Source organism: Miniopterus natalensis, chromosome 6, assembly GCF_054644295.1.
Source record: "Miniopterus natalensis isolate mMinNat1 chromosome 6, mMinNat1.hap1, whole genome shotgun sequence".
Taxonomy (NCBI): Eukaryota; Metazoa; Chordata; class Mammalia; order Chiroptera; family Miniopteridae; genus Miniopterus; species Miniopterus natalensis.
This window is the reverse complement of record NC_142086.1, coordinates 34485001-34512054: the sequence shown is the minus strand read 5'-3', so window position 1 is coordinate 34512054 and position 27054 is coordinate 34485001. Positions and strand designations below refer to the sequence as shown.

General features: G+C 38.8%; 1 protein-coding gene across 1 annotated transcript in view; it reads left to right on the top strand.

The window, feature by feature from the left end:
- MORC1 (MORC family CW-type zinc finger 1) overlaps nucleotides 1-27054 on the top strand; it is a 135456-nt gene that overhangs the window by 73510 nt on the left and 34892 nt on the right. The window contains 4 exon segments of the mRNA XM_087817862.1: nucleotides 4173-4311; nucleotides 13767-13832; nucleotides 14819-15058; nucleotides 23328-23432. Of these exon segments, the coding sequence (XP_087673988.1) occupies nucleotides 4173-4311; nucleotides 13767-13832; nucleotides 14819-15058; nucleotides 23328-23432 (550 nt within the window).

The window sequence follows — 27054 nt, the reverse complement described above, 5'->3', positions numbered from 1 at the left end:
TTGATTTCATTGCTTTGTGCTCTTGGAGGAAGAAGTTCAGACTAAAACAGGAAAAAGACTTATTAAATATTGATGATTGTCAGTGTTATTACAAGCCCTTTTAGACTTACATTCTTTTTCTTGGGGGAGGTGGAAGAGCTAGTATACCCCTTTAATAAAGGCATCCTTAAGTCAAACATTGCTTTTCCATGGAGTTTGCTCTTAGTCCTTTCACCTACTTAAGTCAATATTGCTAACACAGATATGAGAGTAATAGCTCTTGTTGGATTATTTTTATCCAGCTTCCCCCCAAATAAAATTTGCTTCAGACCCCAAAATAATGAAATAGATAAATGCAGAACTGTTCTGATTGGAATTGACGGTTGGTAATCTAGGGGCCAAAGGTATTCATCCATTTCACACTTGTGTTCCCTACTCTCTGCAAAGCCTAGAGCTCCAGGGAGCATACTTCTAAAACACTAATCTGCCCAGCCCGCATGGCTCAGCAGTTGAGCATCAACCTATGATCCAGGAGATTGAGGTTTGATTCCCGGTCAGGGCACATGGCCAGGTTTCGGGCTTGATCCCCAGCAGGAGGCAGCCGATCAATGACTTTCTCATCATTGATGTTTCTGTCTCTCTCCCTCTCCCTTCCTCTGTCTCTGGAATCAATAAAAATATATTTAAAAACAAACAAGCACACACACTGATCTGGTCTCACTTCATTTTAGAGAAGTGAAAGATGAAGCCCAATGGGTGCTAAGAAACCTGTTCATGAAGCCCCCAGCCAAGGTCTTTTGATTCCTGACCTGATTTCAGCCCTAACTTGGAACTTAACTATCTCCCAAATAGGAATAAAGTGTTGGCTTAGTTTCACTGTTAAGTCTGATACGTAGTGTTTTCATTGTCAGTGTCATTTTTATCAAAGTTGTTTAATAGAAGTTTGTTGTTTTAAGTTTCTGTGTGGAAAGACCTGTGCTTGAAAATGTAAATAAAGTTGACCCAAGCACCCAACCCTCAAAAAAAAAAAAAAAGTTAATAACATTGATCACTTTTGTGAGCTAAGAACTTTTCATACAGCTTAGTATAGTGTTTTAGAGCTCAGCTCATACCCTGGAGCCAAACAGCTTGGGCTTGACTCTTAGCTCCCTTAGCTGTGAAGCCTTGGACAAGTGTCCAGTCTCTTTTTAACTCAGCTTTCCATCGCCTAGAATGGGGTTTAATAATAGTATCTTTTGCATCTTTTTCTGGGTCTAGCTGAACCTCTTGTAAAGGTCAATCTGCTATGTCCCTGGTCACTGGGAGCTCCTTGATAACAAGCCATGAGAATTTTGGCTCCTCTCCACAGATCCAACCGTAGAACCAGGAATCTGTCCTCTACAGCTTCTTGATGAGTGGCGATGCCATCACTGAGCACTGTTTTAAAGTTGCATTAATTCTCTCTTTTGCACATCGAAACAGTGCCACTTGTGACGACAGGCAAGATAAATTTAGCCATGTTGACAGAAAACTGATGGACCTTGAAAGCTTAAAATGCAAAAAGTCTTTTTATATTTATAATTTCTTCTCAAGTCCTTGATTCTTTAAATATACGGACATAATTTTGGCCATCTTTATTTTATTTCTACTGAAAAGGTTATGACAAAAATATGCTTAAAGTGACAGTAAGAAATTTAAAGGAGATGTAAAGAAAAAATTCCTGATTACAGAGGCAGTTACCTAAGAGTTGACCCTTCCTTTATGGGAGATCGTTGACAGCAGGTGCGATCAGTGATTTCCAGGGGAGGAGACGTTGATCTGATGACCTCTTGCTCAGTCCCCTGATTCAGTATCGTAGGATGGGCTGTGCGTACTTTGAGAATATGCACAAAATAGATGACTGTTGGACAAAACCCGGATATATCTGTGCATTGGCTCTGGATAGAATCACATAAAGTGTGTGTGCTGAAGTGATGAGAAGTGGAGTATAGTTATTTATTAGGCAACATTTGATGAATGGAAGGACAGAGTAAGGGGTGAAAAGTGGCATTGTCTGTATTTACAGAAAATCTAGTTTATTGTTAGTTGTTAATTGACAGTAGTCAGCAGGATTAATGCCATTGAACAGATTTGAATAAACAGTGTGTGTAACCAGAACTTTGGTAGGAAACCTAATAGCAGCTCTCTTTTACAAAGCAGTTACGTATGTTACCTCATTTCATCTTTACAATAAACCTGTGAGCTTTCTGTGCTTCTCAGAAGAGAAAATGGGAGGCTAAGAGAGGTCCAGTGACTTGCCCAGGATGCCTCCCTAGAGCTGAAACTTGAAGCCAGGCATTTTGAGGCAAAACCTGTACTCTTTCCTCCTTACCACACCGGCTCTTTGAAGGCATCCTTTACGTTGGAGAAAGCTCCAGGCCAGTACCTTATGCTGATAAAAGACACCGTTTTACAAATGGCAGTATCAGAGTGGGTGACTCGGGCAGGGTACAGTGGCGCCATCCTTTTTAGACCTCCGAACCCCCCTTTTTGTTTCCCACTTTAAGCATAGAGGGAGGTTAGACATTTTTGTCACAGTCCCCAAGAAATAGATAGCAGTACGCTTCTATTACATGCGTGCTGTGTTTATCTGCAGTGAAAATCAGATTCACCAGCAGAGTAAAAAAATGATGACTGTCACTTAGCTGAACCAAAAAAGGCTGAATTTTGAAAAGGATGTCAGAAAATATCTATGGATTGAATTGCATATTAAAATTTAATTTGTTTTAAAAAATCTTTGAAGACGATTTAATGGATCTCACTTTCATAAAATTCTCTTTTCTGAATAAAAAGTTAATGCTGCCACGAGGTTCTTTTCTCCCATGAAATAGAAACCTTATAGGTACCGCCCCACAGGTGCCTTCATCTCAACACCACAGGTGGCTACATATATAGTAGGTGTCCCCTGATTTGTTTATCTACCACTTTTCTTTGAAAATAACAATAACAACAAATACCATATGTGGCTGGAATTAAGTGTGTGTGTGTGTGTGTGTGTGTTTTCACAGTAGTACTTGGATTTTATTGTAGTTCTCTATTGGTTAGGGCAAGAAAAATGTAAACTGCAGCTCCCCAAAAATAAGGAAATTGTGGGTTTGATCTGTTTCACTTTCCCGTCACTGTTTCAGATGGGAGAAGGCCCTCTCTCTCTTCTCAACCTCCTCCCCCTCCTCGCCTAACATTTAAGAACCCCTGTGTAAGGCAGGCTCTGAGAATTGACCTTAACATTTTGACCTTGACCGCATATCCCCAGCCGTGAATCAAAGCCATGCCCAGTGGGAGCTGAGCCTCTTAACCTTGCCAAGCCTCGATACCAAGGTGAACAATACCATCTCTCAATTTTTCAACCGTTTGGCTAGCTCAGCTCTCAGAATATAGCCACAAAACCAAAAGTGGGGGGGGAAAAGGCCTCAAACCTTTCAAATGATATGTCCCAAAAGTCGTTAGCATTTTATGTAGCCGCAACAAGGGAAGCCCTCATTCACAGCCTGTTTATTGTCATTTACACACAATTCTACACATGTTAACCCACGAGTGATTAGAAACAGTACATCAGTGAGGTCGAGAAGCAGAGTGATCACCAGAATCAGATCCACTAACAGCAGGGACAGAAGGCTGTTGCAGCAGGGGTGTCATTGGGGGGTTATTTGATGAAGGAATCTGCTGCGCCCCAAGTCTATCAGTGAGTGCATTGCATCACCGTAGTTACCGGTTGACACAGTGATCCTGAGTCATCCTACATAGGGTCCATGTGTTTCAGAAGCTGTGGACAGACATGGATTTCTATCCCCAATGTTTTGGGGAAAAATGTTCAACAGTAATAAGATAAGCTTTAATTATCTAAAAACATTTTTGTAAAAGGCCTCATTTCATGATAATTCACGATAAATGAAGCATTAGTAAATAATGAACAGTTTTTCATTCTGGTAAATATATAGCACCTTTCACATTTTCCATTAAGCTGTTTTTTCCCCCCATTAAGCTCTTTTTCATGCAAATTGGAGATTTAAGGTCAAGTGTTACTTAAAGTCATCAATATGAAGCTATTCCCTTATATTCAAATTTTGGGTCTAAGACAGAGAGTGAGTCCTTGTAGAAGTAAATAATCTTTTACAGACAGTAAATAGTTTCATGTTTCCTCCTGATGTTGTTATCTCCTGTGCTTGATTGTGAAGTTGTCATAAGGCGGAACGCTTGCCTCCCATCCCCCTGGGCACCATGAGCACAGTATCACCGTCAAAAAATGAGAAAGATAAACGACTTCAGGAGTCAGTGCAAAGGTATCAGAATCAACTGGCAGAACAGCAGCTGCAGGTAAGCAGTTATTAGTTCTTTCCAAAATCTACCCTCATGCTTGAACTGTTGGTTTCATGTGTGCAAACTGACTAATGCGGTTTATCCAGGTAAAATGTGCAGCCCCTTTTGTCACCTCCTTTTAATTTTGGATCTAAGGACTGTTCTAGAGGTGAGCACAAGTTCTCCAGGGGCCCAGAGAGTTCTTAGAAAATACTACACATGTGATATCTAAGTCCAACTACACAGCAGAGCATGTGAGGAACAGGGGAATTTATTTCCATTCTGTGAATGCACGTAGAGCCTTGTAGAGGTCAGCCAGCACTTCTAAGGTCACGGGGTCAAGACTGGGACACTGGTACGCATGACTCCCAAGGTTAGGCTCTTTTGAACTTATTAAGCTGCTTCTTCAAGGGCGGATTTCTTTTAGGTAAAGAGTTGTTCTTTAAAAAAAAAAAAAGTTAGCCTGTTAATACAGAAACTCAGATTCATATTTAATTGTTAAGAAAATTCAATGAATAAAACATTACCATCAGTAGATGTAGGTAACCATGACAATTTCAAATGAAAGAAAATTTACGGAAATATTGTTTTAATCTCTGATCTAATAAAGTCATTAGATCTCCGTTTCCTTTATGGATTTAGCACCCAAATTCAACATTTTTTAATAGTATATCATGTCAGCTTTCTCAAATAGAACTTGAAAAGTCAGCAGCTTACGTCTAGATGTCAGGACATAAAATGCTCATTCAAATAGAAAACTCTTTTGCAAAGAGGGAGCTAAGAGCCCCCTGGACTTAATGCTTATTGTAATGTATTCCTGGGCTTTTGGAAGATAAGCTTTCTTTTCTGTCCCAGTTTTTGCTTTTTTTCCTTTCCACCTTGCTAGGGATTTGGCACCCAAATCACCTACACCTGGGTTCACAGCCAAACAAACCCGACCCTCCCCTTTAGCCTGAAGTCTCAGGGTTTCTTTAGGGAAAATACTGAGAGTCACTGTGGGAACACATTCTCCTCTGCATTCCCCGTCTCCCTAAAAGCGACTCAGCTTTCTACAATTTTATTTTTATTTATTTATTTATTTTTAAATTTTATTTTTGTTTGAAATATTACAGATGTCCCTTTTTCTCCCCAATGACCCGTTCCACCTCTACAATTTTAGAGCCTCTAGTTGTTGGTTTAATCACAGGTCCGAAGTAAAGAAAGGTATCACAGCCTGTGGTTATGTTCATGAACAGTTAGGTGAAGTCAGATCTTCCCCATGTGGAACGTCTTACTTTGTTCTGTTTCTTAGTTTGTTGACCACTTCTGGTAGCTCTGTGAAGGCATTCACCACACCGGGATTTGATTTTATCTGTTGGATTTTTTTCCTATAAAGGCCTGAGCTGGCCCTTGGAAGTACTAGTGCCCATCACGAAGCCTTAATTACCTTCGAGTGTGTTTAGGATTGGGTGTTTTGTTCATTAGTGAGGGAGAGGCTTTGGTGGTCGCTGGTGGAGTAACAGATTTGGGCCATCCACTCTGCTTAGTCTTTCTTTTTTGGTAGTTTACTTTTTCATAAAAAGTTGAGCCAGGTTTATAGAGTCAGTCTGTTTCTAATACAAACGAAGAAGTTTAGCGGCACTCAAGTAGAAACCTGCTTCCACCGGGTCACAGGACATGGACTCCTCGCCGTCCCTTGGCCCCTCTCTGTGAAAATCGGGCTGGCATCTCAGTATCAGGAAACAGGCAGCTGCCCCCTGAGGACGGCCTGCCCGCCTCCTGCTCGCCCACCTGCTTCCCACCACCAGCGCCCACTCATCCATTGACCAGGCCTGCGGGGCAGGTATGAAGATGACCCAAACTTCCACACCCCATTCCTTACTCTCTTGCGGTTCAACTTGAATGACAGGCATCCTGATCTAAAAGAGTGAAGAGCTGACTAGGTAAATCAAAGACCTTTTTGCATCTTAGATTCTGTGGTTGTGGGCTTTTTGTCACTGACAACCGGGAGGGATAGAATAACGGCAAGGTAATATTATGGTCCTAGGGTCAGAAGTCAGCAGCGACAGCCTCTCCCCCTCCCCTCATATACCCTGGTGTGCAGAGTGACCAAGTCTAACTTCTAAGAGCACCACCCACAGGACACCTGGTTAGAGAACATGGCGATGAGTTAGAAAACGATTCTGATAAAAGGGGCATTCCAATGATTGGATCTGTTCTTCTAGGAGAACATGAAGTAGCTGGGTCCAGAGCTGTCATTTCAACAGATGGTGTCTTATAAACCCCACCGCACCCCAGCTCGTTGCATCAGTTACAACAACCGAGGGAAGTGAAGTTCAAAGGAGTTAAGCAACTTGAATCATCACACTCCTTTAGATGGTGAAGTTGGAGCTTGTTTCCTTTGTGCCTCATTCTAGCACTGATCTCATACTCTCACAGGACAAATACAGACAAATGGACCTGAGAGCCTTTACAAAGGCAACAGGCTGCACATTGCAAGTCATATTGTTACGGGAAATACGTAAGTTGTCCCTAATAAACCTAATGGGAGCTCTCAGATTCAAGGTGGACTTGATAAGCTGTGTCAGCAGCCGGGACCCTCTTTATAACTTGTGCTTCGGAAACAGCCCATTCCACCCACTTTCTCCTTTGTGAGTAAATGAACAAGTAATGGGCTCCTAACTGCGCGTTTCAGCTCATTCCTCCTGACCTGCTGTTTCCTGTACTGAGTGACAAGTGCCACCTGCTGGCCAAACTCTGAAGCATTTCCATTTTCACTGGGTCTCTTCAGCTGCTCAGCTGCTAGTTGACACGTTATCTGGATAATTGTTCTGTTTTTCACTAAACCCAGATAGCAATTTAAAACCATAAAGTAGAGTTACAAAGTCAATTTCTCTGATGTTGAGGACTTTTCAAGCCTCAATTTAACCCCCTTCTTAGTTTTAACTCACAATTTAGATTCTCTTGTACCTTCTCTATGGCAAGGATGAATGCGTCACGATCCTGCACAAGAAATGCAGTCTGGGATACATTTCATCAGGGTCTTTGGGTATCACTTTAAATCCACTTGGTGCTCTCAGTCATTATAAGACAGCTAATAACTTAATTCCCTGAATGAAACCTACTCACATTTACCCATTTGTACAAAAATAATGTGAATGGGTAGTATGCTTCTGTGATCAGTATGTTTGTGCAAATGGGCTGCATTGCTTATGTGCTCACTAGGTCTCTCTGGGTTAATCTCTTCTGATCGGTATTAATTTCTTATCCTACAGTAAGTCCAGGCTTTCTTATGTGGCACTGGTTACTTTTCTGGAATAAGGTCCTCCCTCTTGCAGGTCCTCCCCCTGAGCTGCTCAGTGCCCCTTATGGGTTTTCTTCATTCCCCTGCTGCTCTGAGGGCCTTCTCCCTGCCATTCTGTCTGAAGTGGCGTCTGCCCCTCCCCCATCCTTCAGGATCCGAAACTAATGTCATTCCTGTATGAAGTTTTTTCTCATTTCCCTTCAAGCATGTTTTACTTTCCACCTGGTATTATGGTTACTTGTGTATATAATGTCTCCCATATTAGATTACAAGTTTTTAAAACAAGAGACCATTTTTATTTATCTTTGCATTCCCAGCAACACTTAGGCCTGGATCTTTTACGTAACAGGTGTTTTACCAAACGAGTAAAGGATTAGAGGAATTTGATTTATGCAGAATCCTTTATAAATAGGCACAAAAATAAATATTTTTCATTTGATTGGATTGGTTGACTCTACATAGGTTACACTTAAAACCTTTTTGCATATGTAATTGGAAACCAAAATGTCCTTACACATGCTCAGAATAAAATGTTGCATTTGGATGGGAGTGCAGAGACTGCATTTGGATTTTATTTGTCGTGTTCATAGTCTTTGCATCAAATGAACAGCCTGTGTAAAACTCCATGCCTGTTGAAAAAGAACTCCAGCAATAGCAGTCTATTTCTTTGTAGTGCTCACGTGGACACACAAAATGAAATACGTAGTTGAATCTGACAAGTCTCACACTGGCTGTTTTAGCGGTAAATGTGCTGAACATTTAGCTGTGTTTTCCAATTGGAATGGCATATCTGAGCACAACTTTGCAATGAAGAATGTGAGCACATTTTCCTGTTTACAATTTAATCTTTTCAATGTGTCATTATCCTGTAGGATGCTGAGATTCCAAATCTGTATAACTACGCAGACAGATGTTTTAGAAGATATATTTATTCATCAAGAGTACTTTCAACCTCCTTACATAAACTGCCATAATCTAAAATTTATGGCACCTGAAGCCCTTTGTCTAACAAGAGGCTATTATACTCACTGTAGCTGAAATATCTTACTTTATTACGCTCGCTACAAAGGCCTAATTTCTCTGTGGTGATGCATTGGTTTTCCATAGAGTGTGTAATATATTCACACTTGTGGGCGCGTGTTCACAGCGCAGCACGTGAGACGTTAAAGGAGCTGCTCACGACAAACCAGTTGAGAAGTTTCTTGAAGGTGAGCAGCCTGGGCTCCTCCCACCAGCACCTCTGGCTCCCCGTTGGGCACAGTAGGTGTTTCACAAAAGCTCTTCAGCTTCTTAGCTTGAATTGCTCGTGCAGATTACTCTCTTATCCTTTCTTGAGGAATTGATGTCACACTGCCTGACAGAGCGGCATTCTCAGTTTACTGAACAAACGGGACAGCAGCAGCAGTCAGAGGGACATGAGAACAGTCGAGCTCCAGGGCAGTGTGCTGTGGTGAGACCAGGGCGGTCCTTGCTCCTGGCTTCAGGAGTCAGCCTGCTCTGCCCTGGGGACTGGGCCCAAGGCACACCATCCACTGTTTGCTCCTGGGTTTCACAGAAGTGACCAAATGCTGCCGCCGAAGACCCGTAGAAATGTGATTCCAGAAGGAGCTCATCCTTACTCCAGGAGGGATAGAAATAGCTTTGACAGTGGCAGGCAGTCTTGTCACATGTCAGTAAGTCATTTCTATTCCATTACAGAGGTGGAGAAATAAGTAGAGGTTCAGGTGTGTTGCCTGAAATGATTTTTAATGGAGGGAATACTAATTTGGGTTTCGGTGCAAATATGCCTATTTGATCTCTAACCTACAAAAATTCCTTAAGTACCTGGACTGTATGTACATCCATTTCTCAGTTAGTGCGCGTGCTCATCTGGACAGTCAGAGGCTGCTTGATATCCTGGTTGCATCTCAGGACTGTTTTTTCTGAGTCTGCTTGGGGCAGGATACAGGTGTTTGACTTCCTTCAAAGGCAAGCTACTCACTAGACCTAATCTCCCCTCTTATTCAGGACCCAACTTTACATTTTGAATTCAGTTTTAAGATCTATAGTTCACAGTTGTTCTGATTTTGAGTTCAAAGGGTGGGGAGTGGTCTCTTGACACACCTGAGGGTTCTAATTCATTCTTAGAGAACTGACTGATGTTTGTCTATGACCTTTGCTTCACAGTGGTCTAGAATCATCCTTCCCCTATTCAGAGACTCCTCAATTGTGTGCTCACCATTCAAAATCTTTCCTTCTGTCACCTGGTATTTGACCCCCTTTACCCTTTTTGTTGATTTCCCCTTCTTTCTGGTCACCACCATTCTGTTGTCTCTATTTATAAGTTTGGTTCTTTTTTGTTTGTTGCTATTTCCTTTATGTGTCACATATGAGTGAAATCATATGGCTCTTGCCCTCTTCTGTCTGACTTATTTCACATAATATAATACTCTCAAGATCCACCCATGTTGTTGCAAATGGCAGTACTTCATCTTTTTTATGGCTGCGTAATATTCTATCATATATATGTACCACATCTTCTTTATCCAGTTATCCATTGAAGGATAGTTGGGTTGTTTCCATGTCTTGGTTATTGTAAATAATGCTGCAGTGAACATAAGGGTACATATATATTTTGGCTAATTTTTAATTGATTGCTTTTTTATTGTTGAGTTTTAAGAGCTCTTTGTTCACTTTGTATAACATTTTGGTCTTTTACCAGATGTTTATTTTGCAAACATTTTCTCTCAGTCTGTGGCTTGTCTTCTCATTGTCTTAATCCATTGGTTTTTATAACTTAAAGTCATTTTTTCACATAAGCAAGATAAGTTTCAGAGAGTAAGGCATGTGGGTTGAGAAGTCAATAAAGATAAAGAAATGGAGCCATTAGTAGTAAGCTACTTTAGGAAATTTTTACTGAAAGGGCAGAGAAGATAAGGTTGAAGCTGAGAAGGTAATTAGCGTTGGGAAAATAAAAATAAAATTGTGGTTGGGAGAGATTTGTCAGTGCTTCTGGACTAAGAGAAAGGAGCCAGTGAAATTGGAGAAAGTTCACAGGAGAGATGAGGCCTGATTGATGTAGGAAAAACAGGAAGGAAGGATGACTAGGACTGAGATTGTGGGAGATATGTTAAAGGTATTCACACACATCTAATAAAAGGATATTCAATATTTGCATAGTTGGAATACTCAAAGAAAAAGTAAAGGAAGAACACATTTTTTAAAGATATAAATCAGAAAATTTCAAGTTTTCAAGAAAAAAACGGAGCCTAAAGCTACATATTTGAAACAGTGCACTGCATGGTAGGGAAAACTGTCCCAGAATAGTAAACAATAAGGCATATTCTAGTAAAGTTACTCAACTGTAAAAAAAAGAATCCTTTGGTGAATAGGCATAAAGATCAAATCATTTATAGAGAGAGAAAAAGATTGGCTTCAAATTCTCTACAAAAATCTCAGATCCAGGTGGTAGTGAAGTAAACTATAAGATTCTCAAGGAAAGGAGTTGTAAACCAAGAATTTTATTCACCATACCATTTTCAAATAAAAAGCCTACAAATAAATAGTTTTGAAAATAGGAAAAAAACACACCTCAGGAAATACTGTTCTCATGATTCCTTTTGAGGAAACAACTAGAGATGGAACTTGAACCAACCAAAAAATACCTGAAAATTCTCCAATAAAGAACTGGAAATAAGCATTGACTGCACTTAACTATAGAAATAAAACTAAAACTTATGTGACATTAGGTACCAAATTGAGTGTAAATGTCCTGGAAATGTAGTAATAATTCAGCTAAGGAAAATAGGAGATCAAGAATGAAAGGTGAAATGTAAGTTGTTTGCCTCATCTGTACTGGTAGATTTTTTTTTTTTTTAAATATATCTTTATTGATTTCAGAGAGAGGAAGGGAGAGGGAGAGAGAGAGATAGAAACATCAATGATGAGAGAGTCATTGATCGGCTGCAGCCTGTAACCTGGGCATGTGCCCTGACCGGGAATCGAACCCCGATCGCCTGGATCCTAGGTCGATGCTCAACCGCTGAGCCAGGCCCAGCTGGGCTGTACTAGTAGATTTTTTTACTAAGCAATTTAAACATACTTTTTGGTATTAATATAAACACTAATAAAGATAATATATCAATAAATATCAGGGAGTGGAAGAAAATAGGGAAGAGAAAATAAGTATTGTCACTGTTCAGAGTAGGAAACTTATAGATACTCTCTAAAATAGAAAGAACTAAGAATAAGAGTATTATATAAAGTTATTATTATAATGGTAGTCATAAGGGAAGACCTAATATAAGAAGTACCTACACAAAACAAAAAAATGGATTAAAAACTTAAGAAAAATTATAAAAACAAAATCATATCCAACTCATACCAAACACACATATGATATCAATAAATATAAATGGCCTAAGTTTACCTTAATAAAGGATAAGGAATTCAGGTTGTATCACATAGCCTGCACTATATACCAGACACACATCTAAAATGGTAATTCAGAAGGGTTAAATGCAGATAAATATACAAAAATAAAACAGGTGCCCAGACTAAAATCAGAGAAGTTGAAATTCAAGGGGAAAACTATTAAACGGTACAAGGAAGGACATTTAATTAGGTTAAAATCATTAGTTCACAGTGAAGATATATCAGTTCCAAATCTCTCACATTAGCTAATGTAGTATGGAGTTCCATAAAGCAAAACCTACAAATTATACATGGAAAAAGAGGAGACAATCATACTAGTAATAAGAAGCTTTAGTTTGCTGTCAGTAATACCTAATAATTAATAATAATAATAACAGCAACAACATATAATTGATATAGATAAAACTCTGTATTATCAAAATAGAAGATGCACTTTTTATTGAGTACTCTTGGAATATTCACAAGAATGACTGACTCTATGCTAAGCCAAAATTACAAATGCATATACCTTTTGACCCAGAAATTTCACTGTTAGTTATTGATTGTATAGATGTACTCACACAAATATGAAATTACCTGTTTACTAAATTACCTGTCTTACAATTCATTGCCAAATATTTCGTATAGTAAAATATTGAGAAGACCTAAATGTCTATCAACAGATCTGGTTAAATAAAATGTTGTGCAACAATGCATTAGAATACAATGCAGCTGAAAAGGGGGGATGAAGAAGCTTTTTAAGTACTAACAAAAGGATCACTAGGATATATCCTTAAGTAAAAAATCAAGATGCAGACTATGTGAAGAGTATACCACCATTTTTCCCTACCTCAAAAAAGTGGGGGAAATTGCCTTGAAGAGTTTATGAGATGTACCAAGGGGCATTTGGATCTGAGCATAGAGGAAAAGGCACCATTTCAAAATCTTTGCAGAGATCCAAAAAAATTTCAGCAGAGAACAGATCCAACCCTTAGTAAGAGTCAGGACTCCAATTTGGGGATAGGGTACTTACGAGAGCAAGGTAAATAGTCTGTCCTAGAGAATCTGGACGGAGCTGGATGCCACAATGGATACCACAGTGAAAGATAATGGGTGCGCTGAAAAGAGGTGCAGGTGGACCCCTAACCAAGGTTTCAACCCAAGGGTAGTGAAGCTGGGCCTGGGGTGCAGAGCCTGCGTTGTTGTTTATTTTCCCTCTGTGTATTTCATTATCATCTCATCGTTGCAGGGTAACAATGATCACAGCCAGTTTTACTTAAAAGGTGCTTCTTTTTCAGGGAGAGGAAATACTTCCTCTCTCTAGCCATGCCTCTGAGTACAAGGCAACAGCTGGATGGTGGGGATAAGGCAGCATCCAGTGAGGAGGGACACAGTTAAGGCCACTCTACCCTTAAAAGTTCCTTGAAGCTCAGGCCTAGAGCTCTGAACTAGACGGAGCTATTGCTAAAGATCAGAATTCATTCCAGATGCTGGAACCTCAAAGCAGGGGACAAAGAGTCCCCCCAAAGGGGAGTTGAGGCCTGTGGAGATGGTGTTTGATTCAGGGGCACCCTGAACTTGCTCAAAAGACATTGGATCCCCAATGTTTCAACAACCATCGGTTCTCTTGTACTATCCAGTCCGCACCTAAACTGAAAGGGACCCCTTAAATAATTATCAGTGAGGATATACAATCTCAAAACTTCTTTTTTAAGAAATGAAGAATATTCAATTAATGTAATATGCTGATTGAAAGTTATTTGTACTGACATTTGTCTAATGACTTTTTCCATAAAAGCCTCAGTTTATACCAACAAGCAAGATCCCCGAGCTCACTACCATTTGCCGAATTTCAGCATCTAAGGTGAGTAATTAAAGAATTGAGCCATTTGTGTGATGCTTCTCTATAAAGGATAAGATTTATCAAGGGCCAAATGTCGTCATGGTTTATGAGGTTCAGAAAGTGAAGCACTATCGAATTTTTTAAAAACTGTCACCATTTTTTTTCTTATTAGACTGATGCATGTTTGTTAGGTAAAATTCAGAAAATCGAATATAAATAAGAAAATTTAAATCACCTATTGTCTTCCTGGAGCTGATGACTATTTTAAATATTTTAATGTATTTCTTTCCAGTATTTTCTAGGATATATATGATATATACTTATATATTTAATCATATATATATAGAGAGAGATTGATTTGTCTGAGGATATATATTTGCCTAGAAATGCATTGTATATGTAAGTCCTACATTGTTTCTTATGTTCCCTAAATGTCATATTACATTATTTTCCTCAAATGTGTGTTATATAAAATTTAAAGTGTAGAGAGAATATTTTTAATCTTTAGATAAATCTTTCAATTACACCATCACACAGAAAATATGGAAAACTCTATAATTTTAGCTACTCACATTTTTTAATGGGCTGGTGATAGGATTGATAACCCCCAGCCAACATTTAGATAAGTAGATTACTGATATATATATATATATATATATATATATATATATATATATATATATATATATACACACACACACACACACCAGGGAGCCAAAGGCAAGTAAATCTGTTGGGAGGATGTCAGGAAGCACATTGTTCTCAGTTTGAGGTCTTCTGCATCCTCAAAATTGGATTTGTTGACTCAGCCCAGCTCTGCTGAGTCAGATTCTGAATTAGCCATTGCAGTGATACACATTTGCTGAAGTCTGTTTCCAAGTTTTTGCTTTTTAAGGTTTTTATTAGTAATAAATATCACCTGATGTTATAAGGTTTTTAGAAAAACGTTGCTTAATTGTAAATAAGCTGACTACTGAAAAATAAAAACATGTTCTTTGTTGTTTAAGGAAAAGACAAAAACTCAGAAAATCAGGCCTTCAGATAATGAGTTGAAGCGTGAGTCTCTTGCATCCTTTGAGCTCTCGGTCAGCCACAGAAGCTGGAAGAGAAACACAGAAGGGAGGGACTCTGACGTGGAGTTCGTCTCAGAGACTAAAGTGATGAAGTCTACAAGGAAGAAGGTGGAACCACAGCAGCGACATCTGGCAGCCGTGCCAGAAAGCATCAGACTCCCTGAGACATCCCAGGTGTTTTTTTTTTTCTTTTCTGGTTCACCAAATGTGTAGTAATTCATCTGCTCCAGATATAGCATTTGGTAAAGGTTTCACTTCATTTTCACATTTTTAAAGCACTCATGCATACACATTGTAATCTGAGTTTCCTGGACAAGGTCCCAATTTCAGTTTTTTCTTCTGAGTTCTGTCTTTCGGTGGAGAAGTCAGATTGCTAGTAACAAATGTACTACCCAAGAACGTCCACGTATCCAAATGAGTTTGGTTCTTTTATTTATTTAAATATGTTCTTCTTGATTTTAGAGAGACAGAGGAAAGGAGAGGGAGAAAGAAACATTAGTTGGTTGCCTCCTGCACAGCCCTAAATGGGGATTGAGCCCAAAACCAGGAATCGAACCAGCAACCTCTCAGGGCATGGGATGATGCTCAGCCAGTTGAGTCACAGTGGCCAGGGCAAGTTTGTTTCTTTTAAAAGAATCACTGTACTTTCATTCTTACAATGTTATCCTTATTTAAGTCCTATTTTGAGAATTAGCCCTCAGATTCAGTTTGTAATAATGACAATACCCACAACTGAGTGATCATTCACCCTATGCCAGATTCACTGCTAAATGATTGCAGACATTATTATCTCACTATCATTTTAAATCTTTTATAAGTCAAAATTTATGGCCTAGTTTATCTGCCTTGTTCATCAAACTTGACTTCTAATATCTTTTTCCTGTTTCCAAAAATTAAATTCACCCTTCAAGGGTGGATATTGGCCACCATAAAATATATTAAGATGTAGTGCCATAGGCTCTGAAAGCAATAAACTGCTTCAGTCAGCAAATATCTGCTGAACTTCTGCCCTGTGAAAGATTCTGTATTATGCATTGTGGGAGACAAGGTATTTTAGGTATGGTTCCTTCTGAAGCAATTATTCTGAACAATAGTTACATTACAGAAATATCTCTCACATTCCTTTGTAATGTCTTTGGCAAATGGTGTATAGACTTTTCTTGGAAATCCTTATTGATGGAGACTCATTACCTCCTAAGGCAGCCTTTTCTCATTCCATTTTTGAGTAGCTGGTTTTCTTAAAATATTTAAAGTCCAGTTCCCTATAACTTTGAAGTTTTGGCAATAAATCATTTTTTTTTGAGACAATAGAAGCCAAGCTGAATCTGATACAATCATCAGCATTTTACTCTGAATTATGTATCATATACATACAAGTTCATATATTCAGCAGATGCTGATTCAGCACACTTGCTATGTCCAAAATACTGCATGTTAGTAATGCCCTGTATAAAAATTAGTTTTATCCCTTAACCCTGACTTCCACTAATTAACTGTGAGATTTCAAGATTTGGGATTTGTTGGTGTATTTTATGGGTAGGTAGCATGCTGCAGCAACACACAAATGATTAACAAGTTGAAGTGCGCCCAAGTGTTAGAATATGACATTTTAGATTTTAAATATAGAGATTCACTTAGTGTGAGTGTGTGTGTGTGTGTGTGCGTGTGTGTATACAAGTATTCAGTTAGGGCATATATACCTGATCCCTGCCCCATCGACCTTACATTGAGACAGACAGTCCAGTAATTACCAGAAAAATGTAAACTGCGACTATGGCAGTTTTTATGACTTAGTAGCATGAGTACTTATAACAGGGAATTTGACTTTATCTGGGAGGACAGGGGACATCTTCCCTGAAAAAGTGATGGATGAACTTTTAGGATAGAATTCCAAATGAATTGACGCAAAGAGAGGAAGAGCATTTCTAACTGGTTAGTGCAAACAGCATTTGCTAAAGTGGGAACATGGGGAACACAAAGTACCTTGGGAAGACAAGTAAGCTACAGTGGGGCAGAGAGATGGAAAGAGACTGGTGTGAGACAAGTACAGAGTCACCAGAACCATGCAGGTTCTATATATGACCTTTGATAAGAGATTTTGCGTTTATCCTCAGAGCAATGGGAAACTGTTGAAGAGCTTCAAGCAGGGAAGTGGCGTGACTAGATTTTCATTTAGAAACGATTGATTTGGCTGAGTTATGGAAGAAGGGTCAGTAGAGAGCAGAGCGAATGCGGGCACAGCAGTTAGACTATTATAGTGGTTGACTGAGAGGCAATGGTAGTGTGGGCTAGAGTAGTGGTGCGGGAGTGGAAGGAAGTGGATCCATTTGTTCCTTCTGTGTTGTCTTGAGGAGGGGACACTGACCCTTCTTGGTGATGTATTGGATATAGAAGGTGAAGCAGAGAGAAATGGCAAGAATGACTACAGAATCTCTGGCTCCTGCACCTGGGTGGATGGTGATTCCATTCATTGAAGTAGGAAATCCTAGCCCGGCCAGCGCGTGGCTCAGTGGTTGAGTGTTGACCCATGAACTGGAGATCACAGTTCAATTCCTCGTCAGGGCACACGTCCGGGCTTCAAGCTCTATCTCCACTAGGGGGGTGCAGGAGGCAGCCAATCAATAATTCTCATCTTCGATGTTTCTATCTCTCTCTCCCTATCCCTTCCTCTCTCTGAAATCAATAAAAACATATTTTATTTATTTTTTATTATTTATTTATTTATTTTTAAAATTTTATTTTTGTTTAAAATATTACAGATGTCCCTTTTTCTCCCCAATGACCCGTTCCACCCCGTCCCATCTCCCTCCCCAGTCCCTCTCCCCACCATTGTTCGTTCCCTTGGGTTGCGCATATATGCATATAAATTCTTTGGTTACTCTCTCCCCTTCCACCCACCCTCCCTCCTCCATCCCTCTGACATTCGTCAGTCTCATCTATGCTTCCATGTCATTGAATCTATTCTGTTCATCAGTTTATTAAGTTCTTTAGATTCCATGTATAAGTGAGATCATGTGATGTTTGTCTTTCTCTGCCTGGCTTATTTCACTTAGCATAATATTCTCCAGGCCCATCCATACTGTCCCAAAGGGTACGAGATTCTTCTTCTTTACAGCTGCGTAGTATTCCATGGGGTAAATGTCTCACAGCTTTTTTATCCACTCATCTACTGATGGGCACTTGGGCTGTTTCCAGATCTTAGCTATTGTAAACTGTGCTGCTATGAACATCGGGGTACATGTATTCTTTCTGATGAATGTTTCAGGATTCTTAGGATACATTCCTAGGAGTGGAATCACAGGGTCAAATGGCAGCTTCATTTCTAATTTTTTGAGGAACCTCCATACTGTTTTCCATAGTGGTTGCACCAGTCTGCAGTCCCACCAGCAGTGCATGAGGGTTCCCCTTTCTCCACACCCTCGCCAGCACCTGTCGTTTGTTGATTTGTTGATGGCAGCCATTCTGACAGGTGTGAAGTGGTACCTCATTGTGGTTTTAATTTGCATCTCTCTGATGATTAGTGACATTGAGCATTTTCTCATGTCTCTTGGCCATCCCTATGTCTTCTTTGGAGAAGTGTCTATTTAAGTCCTTTGCCCGTTTCTTAATTGAGTTGTTTGTCTTCCTCTTGCTGAGTGATATGAGTTCTTTGTACACTTTGGAAATTAGCCCCTTATCAGATACATCCTTGGCAAATATGTTTTCCCAGACCGTGGGGCTCCTTTGTATTTTGAGGCTGGTTTTTTTTGCTGTGCAGAAGCTTTTTAGTTTGATGTAGTCCCATATGTTTATTTTTTCTTTTGTTTCTCTTGCCCTAGGAGATGTATCAGTGAAAAGCCCACTACATGGGATGTCTGTGACTTTACTGCCTATGTTTTCTTCCAGGATTTTTATGGTTTCGTGACTTACATTTAAGTCTTTTATCCATTTTGAGTTTATTTTTGTGTATGGTGAAAGATGGTGGTCTAGTTTCATTCTTTTGCATGTATCTGTCCAATTTTCCCAGCACCATTTATTGAAGAGATTGTCCTTACTCCATTGGATACTCCTGCCTCCTTTGTCAAATATTAACTGGCCATAATGGTGTGGGTTTATTTCTGGGGTCTCTATTTTGTTCCATTGATGTATATGCCTGTTTTTGTACCAATACCAGGCCATTTTCATTACAGTGGCTTTGTAATACAGTTTGAAGTCTGGTAATGTGATCCCTCCCACTCCGTTCTTTTTTCTCAAGATAGCTGCCGCTACTTGGGGTCTTTTTTGGTTCCCTATAAATTTTCGAAATGTTTGTTCTAGGTCTGTGAAATATGCTGTTGGTATTTTAATAGGAATTGCATTAAATTTATAAATTGCTTTGGGTAGTATGGACATTTTAATGATATTAATTCTTCCAATCCATGAGCATGGTATCTTCTTCCACTTGTTTAAATCTTCCTCTATTTCTTTTTTCAGTGTCAGGTAATTTTCCGAGTACAGGTCTTTTACATCCTTGGTTAAGTTTATTCCTAGGTATTTTATTTTTTTAGTTGCAATGGTAAATGGTATTGCTTTTTTAGTTTCTCCCTCTGAAAGTTCATTGTTGGTGTATAAGAATGCCATTGATTTCCGGATGTTGATTTTGTATCCAGCTACCTTGCCAAATTCGTTTATCAAATCTAGGAGTACTTTGATGGAGTCTTTAAGGTTTTCTATGTACAATATCATGTCATCTGCAAATAATGACAGTTTTACTTCCTCCTTTCCAATCTGGATACCTTTTATGTTTTCTTCCTGTCTGATGGCTATGGCGAGGACTTCCAGTACTATGTTGAATAAGAGTGGTGAAAGTGGACATCCTTGTCTTGTTCCGGTTTTTAAGGGAAATGGTTTTAGTTTTTGCCCATTGAGTACGATGGTGGCTGTAGGTCTGTCATATATGGCCTTCATTATGTTGAGATATAATCCCTCTATTCCCACTTTGCTGAGAGTTTTTATCAGAAATGGGTGTTGGATTTTGTCGAATGCTTTTTCTGCATGTATTGATATGATCATATGATTTTTGTCCTTCATTTTGTTTATGTGATGCATCACATTTATTGATTTGCGATGTTGTACCAGCCTTGCATCCGTGTAATAAATCCCACTTGGTCATGATGTATGATCTTTTTAATGTATTGCTGGATCCGGTTTGCTAGTATTTTAGTGAGGATTTTAGCATCTATGTTCATCAGGGATATTGGTCTGTAATTTTCTTTTTTTGTAGTATCTTTATCTGATTTTGGGATTTGGATGATGCTGGCCTCATAAAAAGAGTTTGGGAGTTTTCCCTCTTGAATTTTCTGGAATAGTTTGAATAGAATAGGTGTTAATTCTTCTTTGAATGTTTGGTAAAACTCACCTGTAAATCCATCTGGTCCAGGACTTTTGTTTGCTGGGAGTTTTTTGATTACTGCTTCAATTTCATTAGTTGTTATCAGCTTATTCAGGTTTTCTGCCTCTTCTTGATTCAGCTTTGGAAGGTTGTGTGCTTCTAGGAATTTGTCCATTTCCCCCATGTTGTCCAATTTGTTGGCATATAGTTGCTCATAATATTTTCTTACAATCCTTTGTATTTCTGTTGGGTCAGTTGTTATATCGCCTCTTTCATTTTTGATTTTACTTATTTGGGTCCTCTCTCTTTGTTTCTTAGTGAGTCTGGCTAAAGGTGCATCAATCTTATTTACCTTTTCAAAGAACCAGCTCTTGGTTTCATTGATTTTTTGTATTGTTTTTTAGTCTCTATGTCATTAATTTCTGCTGTGATTTTTATTATTTCCTTCCTTCTGCTTCCTCGGGGCTTTTCTTGCTGTTCTCGTTCTAGTTCTTTTAGTTGTTGTGTTAGATGGTTCATTAGATCTTTTTCTTATTTCTCGAGATAGGCCTGTACTGCTATGAATTTTCCTCTCAGGGCTGCTTTTGCCGTGTCCCATAGGTTTTGGGTTGTTGTCTGTTCATTTTCGTTACTTTCCGTGAAGTGTTTGACTTCTTCCTTGATCTCCTTGGTAACCCTTTCATTGTTTAATAACATGCTATTTAGCCCCCATGTGTTTGAATACTTTTGAGTTTTTTTTATAGTGGTTGATTTCTAGTTTCATGGCATTGTGATTTGAGAAGATGCTTGATATTATTTCAGTCTTCTTATATTTGTAGAGACTTGCTTTGTTCCCTAACATGTGGTCTATTTTTGAGAATGTTCCATGTGCACTTGAGAAGAATGTGTATTCTGCTGCTTTGGGGTGAAATGTTCTGTAAATGTCAATTAAATCCATTAGGTCTAGTGATTCATTTAAGGTCTGTGTTTCCCTGTTGATTTTTTGTCTTGATGATCTGTCTAATGCTGACAGTGGGGTGTTAAAGTCCCCTACTATGATTGTGTTGCTGTCAATGTCCCCTTTAAAGTCCCCCAAGAGATTTTTTATATATTTAGGTGCTCCTATATTGGGTGCATAAATGTTTATAAGGGTTATTTCCTCCTGTTGGATTGATCCCTTTAGTAATATGTAGTGACCATCTTTGTCTCGTTATGGTCTTTATTTTGAAGTCTGTTTTGTCAGAAATAAGAATTGCTACTCCAGCTTTCTTTTCCTTTCCATTTGCATAGAAATAAAAACATATTTTAAAAATTTTAAAAAGAAACAAACAAACAAACAAATAAATAAATAAATAAATATCCTAGCAGGTGCCTGGGCTTGTGAGGAGGAGCATGTGTTCAGCTTACACAGTTTGAGACTCCCAAGGGGACACACCAAGGGAGGAATAAGGGTAAGAAGAAAAGAAAGACTAGATAGAGGAATATTGGTATCTTATGTCTAGCAGTCCGAAGATGTGTGCACAGGGGATTGTGAGGGAATAGCCAGAGCAGAAAGAGAAGAAATCAGGAATTTGTTTTATTATTAAAACCAAGAGGAGTAAGGGGGTGGGTAACAGGTAATCCAAGGTGAAATGGTCAGAGAGGCTAAATTCTATTAAGAGACCGAAGGCCTCTAAGGAAAGTCCATTGAGTTAATGACTTAGAAGTAATAGGGATGATCTCAGGAAAGATTTTGTTGTTGTTTTAGAGTGAAGAGGGTAGAAGATTAGGATGGATTGATTAGCAAGTGGAGGGTGAAGAAAGGGAGACTGGTTATATGTCAGCTCCTGGAAAGGTAAGATAATTTCACTTCAAAGATATTCTATATTTATAAAAATCTAGAAGTGAGGTGGAGAGATCAGGAGACTGTGTCATTCTTTATAAGCTATTGAGAAATGAATTTAATCAGGTTTTAAACTGCAATTGAAACAACTTTCAATTACTTGAGGATTATGTGCAGTAAATTTTTAATATTCTGTCCAGTAAACACAGCACTAGGCATTACCACTACCAGAGGAAGGCTCAGGAAGTGTAATTAATTTTAATATTAGCCTAAGTAGATGGGATTAGGAAGGCAGATGTGCTCTGAGAAAATCGTATCACATGCTCCAAAAGCTGATAAAAATGGCTCTGGAATTAGCAAATGATTTAGCTTATTTGCACCACAGTTCAGCTCTGTTAATACAGGTAATTAATTAACTGTTCTTCCTAGAGAATTGTTTTTATCACACCCTTGTGTTTCTCAGAAGATTCTGCTTTCTTTATCCCAAACAACTTTTCTCCCACTTTCTGAAAACAGGGCTCCCACTAAAAATAATGTACTTACTGTTTCTTACATCTGCAACTTTTAATTCGTTTTAATTTCCCCTCAGTGTTCTTTGTTAATTCATTTCACTGAACAAACAAAATATTAAGGCTTTACTCTGGGCCAGGTGCTGAGGACTCAGAGATCGACACAGTTCCTGCCTTCAAGATGCTAAGAGCCTGCGTCTACCCATTCTAATCAAAGAAGACCTTTCCGTGCATCATAAATTTTCCATTAACAGTTCTCACCTTTCAAGTATGAGGACATCCTTTCAATATCAAAAGAATGATGAAGATATCTCACATAATACTAGGCATGTCTAATATCCATTGATTAAGAACTGCATAATAAGAGAAAACCATCATAGATATTTGAAATGAATGCATACCTCACTTCTTCCAGCAACATCTCCATAAATTTTAAGATCAATGTATATATCCATATGAGATGTTATTTATCCAGTATGTGGGCAGTAATTCATGCAGATTTGCAAAATACTACAAGCTCTTTGATTCACTCTTGAGCACCATAGTCTATACCACTCATTTCATACACATTCTTTTTTAATGTCTGTTATTATTTAAGCTTTACTTATGCTTTTCTAAATCATATCCTCCTTGAGAGCAATGATCAGAAATTGAATTTCTTATATTTACCCCACAGAAGTCTGCTTCTGTACAGAAGTTAATAGAAGGTGAGTGAAGGGAGTTTAATGTGTACTATCAATTACTACAAATCTTTGTATATTTTTTGTTAATACCTTGCTATAGGCCTCTTCTTGGGAAATGAAAAGGAAGCTGAATCAGAATCTTGTGCAGGAATGTCAGGATGTGATTGAAGTTGAAACTGGCAACAGCGATTCTGATGTAATCCTGGTGAGATAATCTTTACTGGATAAATGACACCTTGAGATTTATTCACTTTCATCAAGATTAGATGAATCCAAGCATTTTACATTAGTGCCTCAAAGTAACTAAAACATTTAATTGAATGACCTAGTTTTTAGATGAAGAAACAAGACTCAGAAAAGTTAGTTACTTGCCCAGGGCTACACAAACTAGTAAAAATAAAATTGTAGCTTATACCTCCTGACCACAAGTTCTCGATGCTTTTCATTTTAGTTATTAGGGTGTAAAAGCTTTAACATTATGTAAATACATACACATTTTATGTATAACTTGAAGGTCATCCCAAAACCTGCATGCCCAAACCCAAAGCATATGAATCTTTCTGTAATATGTAATATGAATGCTCACTAGAAAGTGTAATTCCAAATTGACTTAACTATGCCACTGTCAAAAAGCCCTGCTAAGAAAAAAATATGGACATACTTTTCCATATTTAAAGCCCTGCTATTAAAAAAATATGGACATACTTTTCCATTTACTCTCCTTGATTTAGTATCCTTGACTCTAACTTGGTAGTTGATATCAAAAAGCTATTCTACCATAGACCCCAACAGAGTGGCTTTGCCTCACTGACCCAAGTGCAAAGCCCGTGGTGTTTAGGAAGAATTGACTCAAGGACTGACCATATGAGAAACATATATAGCATTAAAGACATTGCCCATTATGTTATATAGTGTCCTTTGTATTATAATACAAAGTTCATTTAGCCATTAGAATTTAATGCCAGGAAAAATCTATTTGATATTTTGTTATCAGAACATGAATTTTATTAGTTACTATAGTTCTCTTTTTACCTTTATTTCTGAGATGCTTATAGCTAAACTTTAAGAATAACTATTGTCACTTAGGTGGTTGCTGTTTTTGACATGATAGCATAATGAGAGGATTTAGAAAAGGGTCTGGCATCGTACATGTCTTTAGGTAAGGTACCTCAGAATGCTATTTGGAATTGTAGATTAGATTTCAATTACAAATGAGCCAATAAAGTCTTCTGACTTGAGCCCAATTTTTGTGCCCTTCAGCAGAAAATCATTGTCATAAAGTACATGGTTTAATAATAATTGGTTTTATTTTTTAAATGTTTCATTATGGAAAATTTCAACCATAGCACAGTTAACTTCTGTGTGTCCATTTTTCATCTCCAGCAATGATCAACTCATAGCCAGTCTTGTTTCATTCGTGTCCCCCGTGTCCCCATTGCGCCCAGGCATCATAGCACTTCATCCATAAATTGTAATTGTTTTAAGAAGCCATCTGAAGGATGCTGAAAAGAGCTAGGAGTGATTTGTGAAAAGGAGCAGGAAAGTACCTCCTTATTGACCAATAAGGGACAGCTAAGTCCAGGATGTGAAGGGAGGGAACACCACCAAAATATTTTCCAAAGGAGAAAGAAAAAAATTAGAGGCCCAAAAGAAAGAGAAAAAAATGCAAGTACTTTGGTAAATAATGCCACCTTTATTTACCGCTTCGAGGCAAAATGTGGTGTAGCTATACCTGTGAATAGTACCAGTCACCACCTGCTTTGCAGAATCTTCAGCGTCTTCATGTGTTTTTATGCAGCCATGGCTTCGTCACCTTTCCGAGCTTTTAGCTAGTGCTTTTCATAGATTAGGTATGATGTTTATGTTAAAATTGTTGTCTTTTTATGTAATATTTCTCAGGTTCTTAAGTTACTTGTATGTGTGTGGTGTCGTTTATTTGTGTCCCCGTGATCCTAGTAGGAAGCCTGTTTTGAAACTCATGGTGTCTAATTAATTTGGATAAATAAGGATTATCCAGAGTTGCTTATTAGTTTCTCCATTTGGCTTTAATGGCAGTAATTCCCAGTAGGAAATAATCCTGAGTGTCTATTCGTCTATACTTTCTTAAACTCAGAAATGAAAAATGATTCATCTTAACCCCTGGGCTCCTTCCTAGCTATGGTCTAGCTGTAGTGCTTGTGTGTATGTGTGTGTGTAAGCATGTGCTTTAACTCCGACGCCATCCCTGTCACATTTAAAGAAGGAAGGCACTCGGGGCCAACAGTGCTACAACAGGTCGTCGCTTATGAACACTTAGCTACCACACAGGACACCGTCCACTCCTGCCCCATAGCCAGGTGGTTTTTGTTACTTCGATGAATTTACTGGGACCCAGGGTCTTATTTTTAGGTGCAATAGGCTTAGGAATAGGTTCAGCACACTAAAGAAAGTTCATCTCACAGGGATGATTTCCCATGATCCGAACTCATGAGATTGTTGTATAAGATCATAGTGGCAGTTTAGTCACTTAGAAGATGAATACGGCCTCACTGCGGTTGGAAGTCTCAGACTGACTGCACACTCTGTATTCTATCCCTTTACGCCAGTCTGCATGGGCTAGTCACCTGCAACCTGACAGTCGCTGGTGAGCTGCGTGTCTGAATGTTCAAAAGGCTTCCAGCTAACGCAGCCTGCTGTGTCTATCCCCCCAAAAGAGGTGATGCGTGATGTTACCAATGTGACTATAACAGTGAGAGGGCCCAGCCTCCCTGACCTGTGCACCTGTGCTCCTATGTGTATATTTTTTCACGTTGTATGCATAATGAATCCATTCTGAGCAGCATACTATTTCTTTTGCTGTGTCAATAATGTCTGTCCATCTGCCTTTTGAAAGGATTTCTTTCATATTAGGGCATTTCATATCCCTCTCTTCCAAGTTTCAGAGACACCTCACTCTGGCTCTCTTACTGACAGTTGTGCAATTTCAAGTGAAATGATAAGAATGTCGATTACTTTTCAGATTGATTATTTCAACCATGTTATCATTCATTCTCCACAGTTACCTCACCTGCTGTGGCTCAGGGTTATAACAGTTTCATCTGCTTTCCCAAAGCCTTCTTCCTCCATCCCCCAATTCTTGATTGAAGGCTCTTTCTGTACCTTTCCTCCAGGGCTTACAGTCTATTGAAGCTATTTGTAAAAAAAACACATTTTTTTGTTTTTCCTTTCCCAGTGGGATAATTCTTACTTTCTAGTCATTTTTAACCTTTGTCTCTTTGCACTTGGTGTCACATTCAGCATGCTCCCCAATCATTCGTGTGGTGTGGGCTTCATTTTCCTCACCTCCAGTTACTTCTGATCATAGATCTTGTTGGTGTCACTTCCATGGCATTCTCTTTCATTTTTGATACTAATTTATGCATGCCCTTTTAGCCAGCACAGGCCACTGATTTTCAAAGTCCGTGCACTGAGTGTTATTGATCAGACCTTGCAGGTGATTTGCAGCTTTGGAAGCCTCCAACTGGGATGCAGTTAAAACTCCAGCCATTTTCTTGAGATTGAAAAAATCCTCAGGATAATCCACTGAATGGGAAAGCATATTCGCCAATGACACATCTAATAAGGGGTTAATATCCAAAGTTTATAAAGAACTTATAAAACTCAACACCAAAAAAAAACAACCCAATTAAAAAAAGGGCAAGGGACCTGAGTAGACAGGTCTCCAAAGAAGACATACATGTGGCCAATAGACATATGAAAAGATGCTCAACATCACTAATCATCAGAGAGATGCAAATTAAAACCACAGTGAGTTATCACTTCACACCTGTAAGAATGGCTGCCATCAA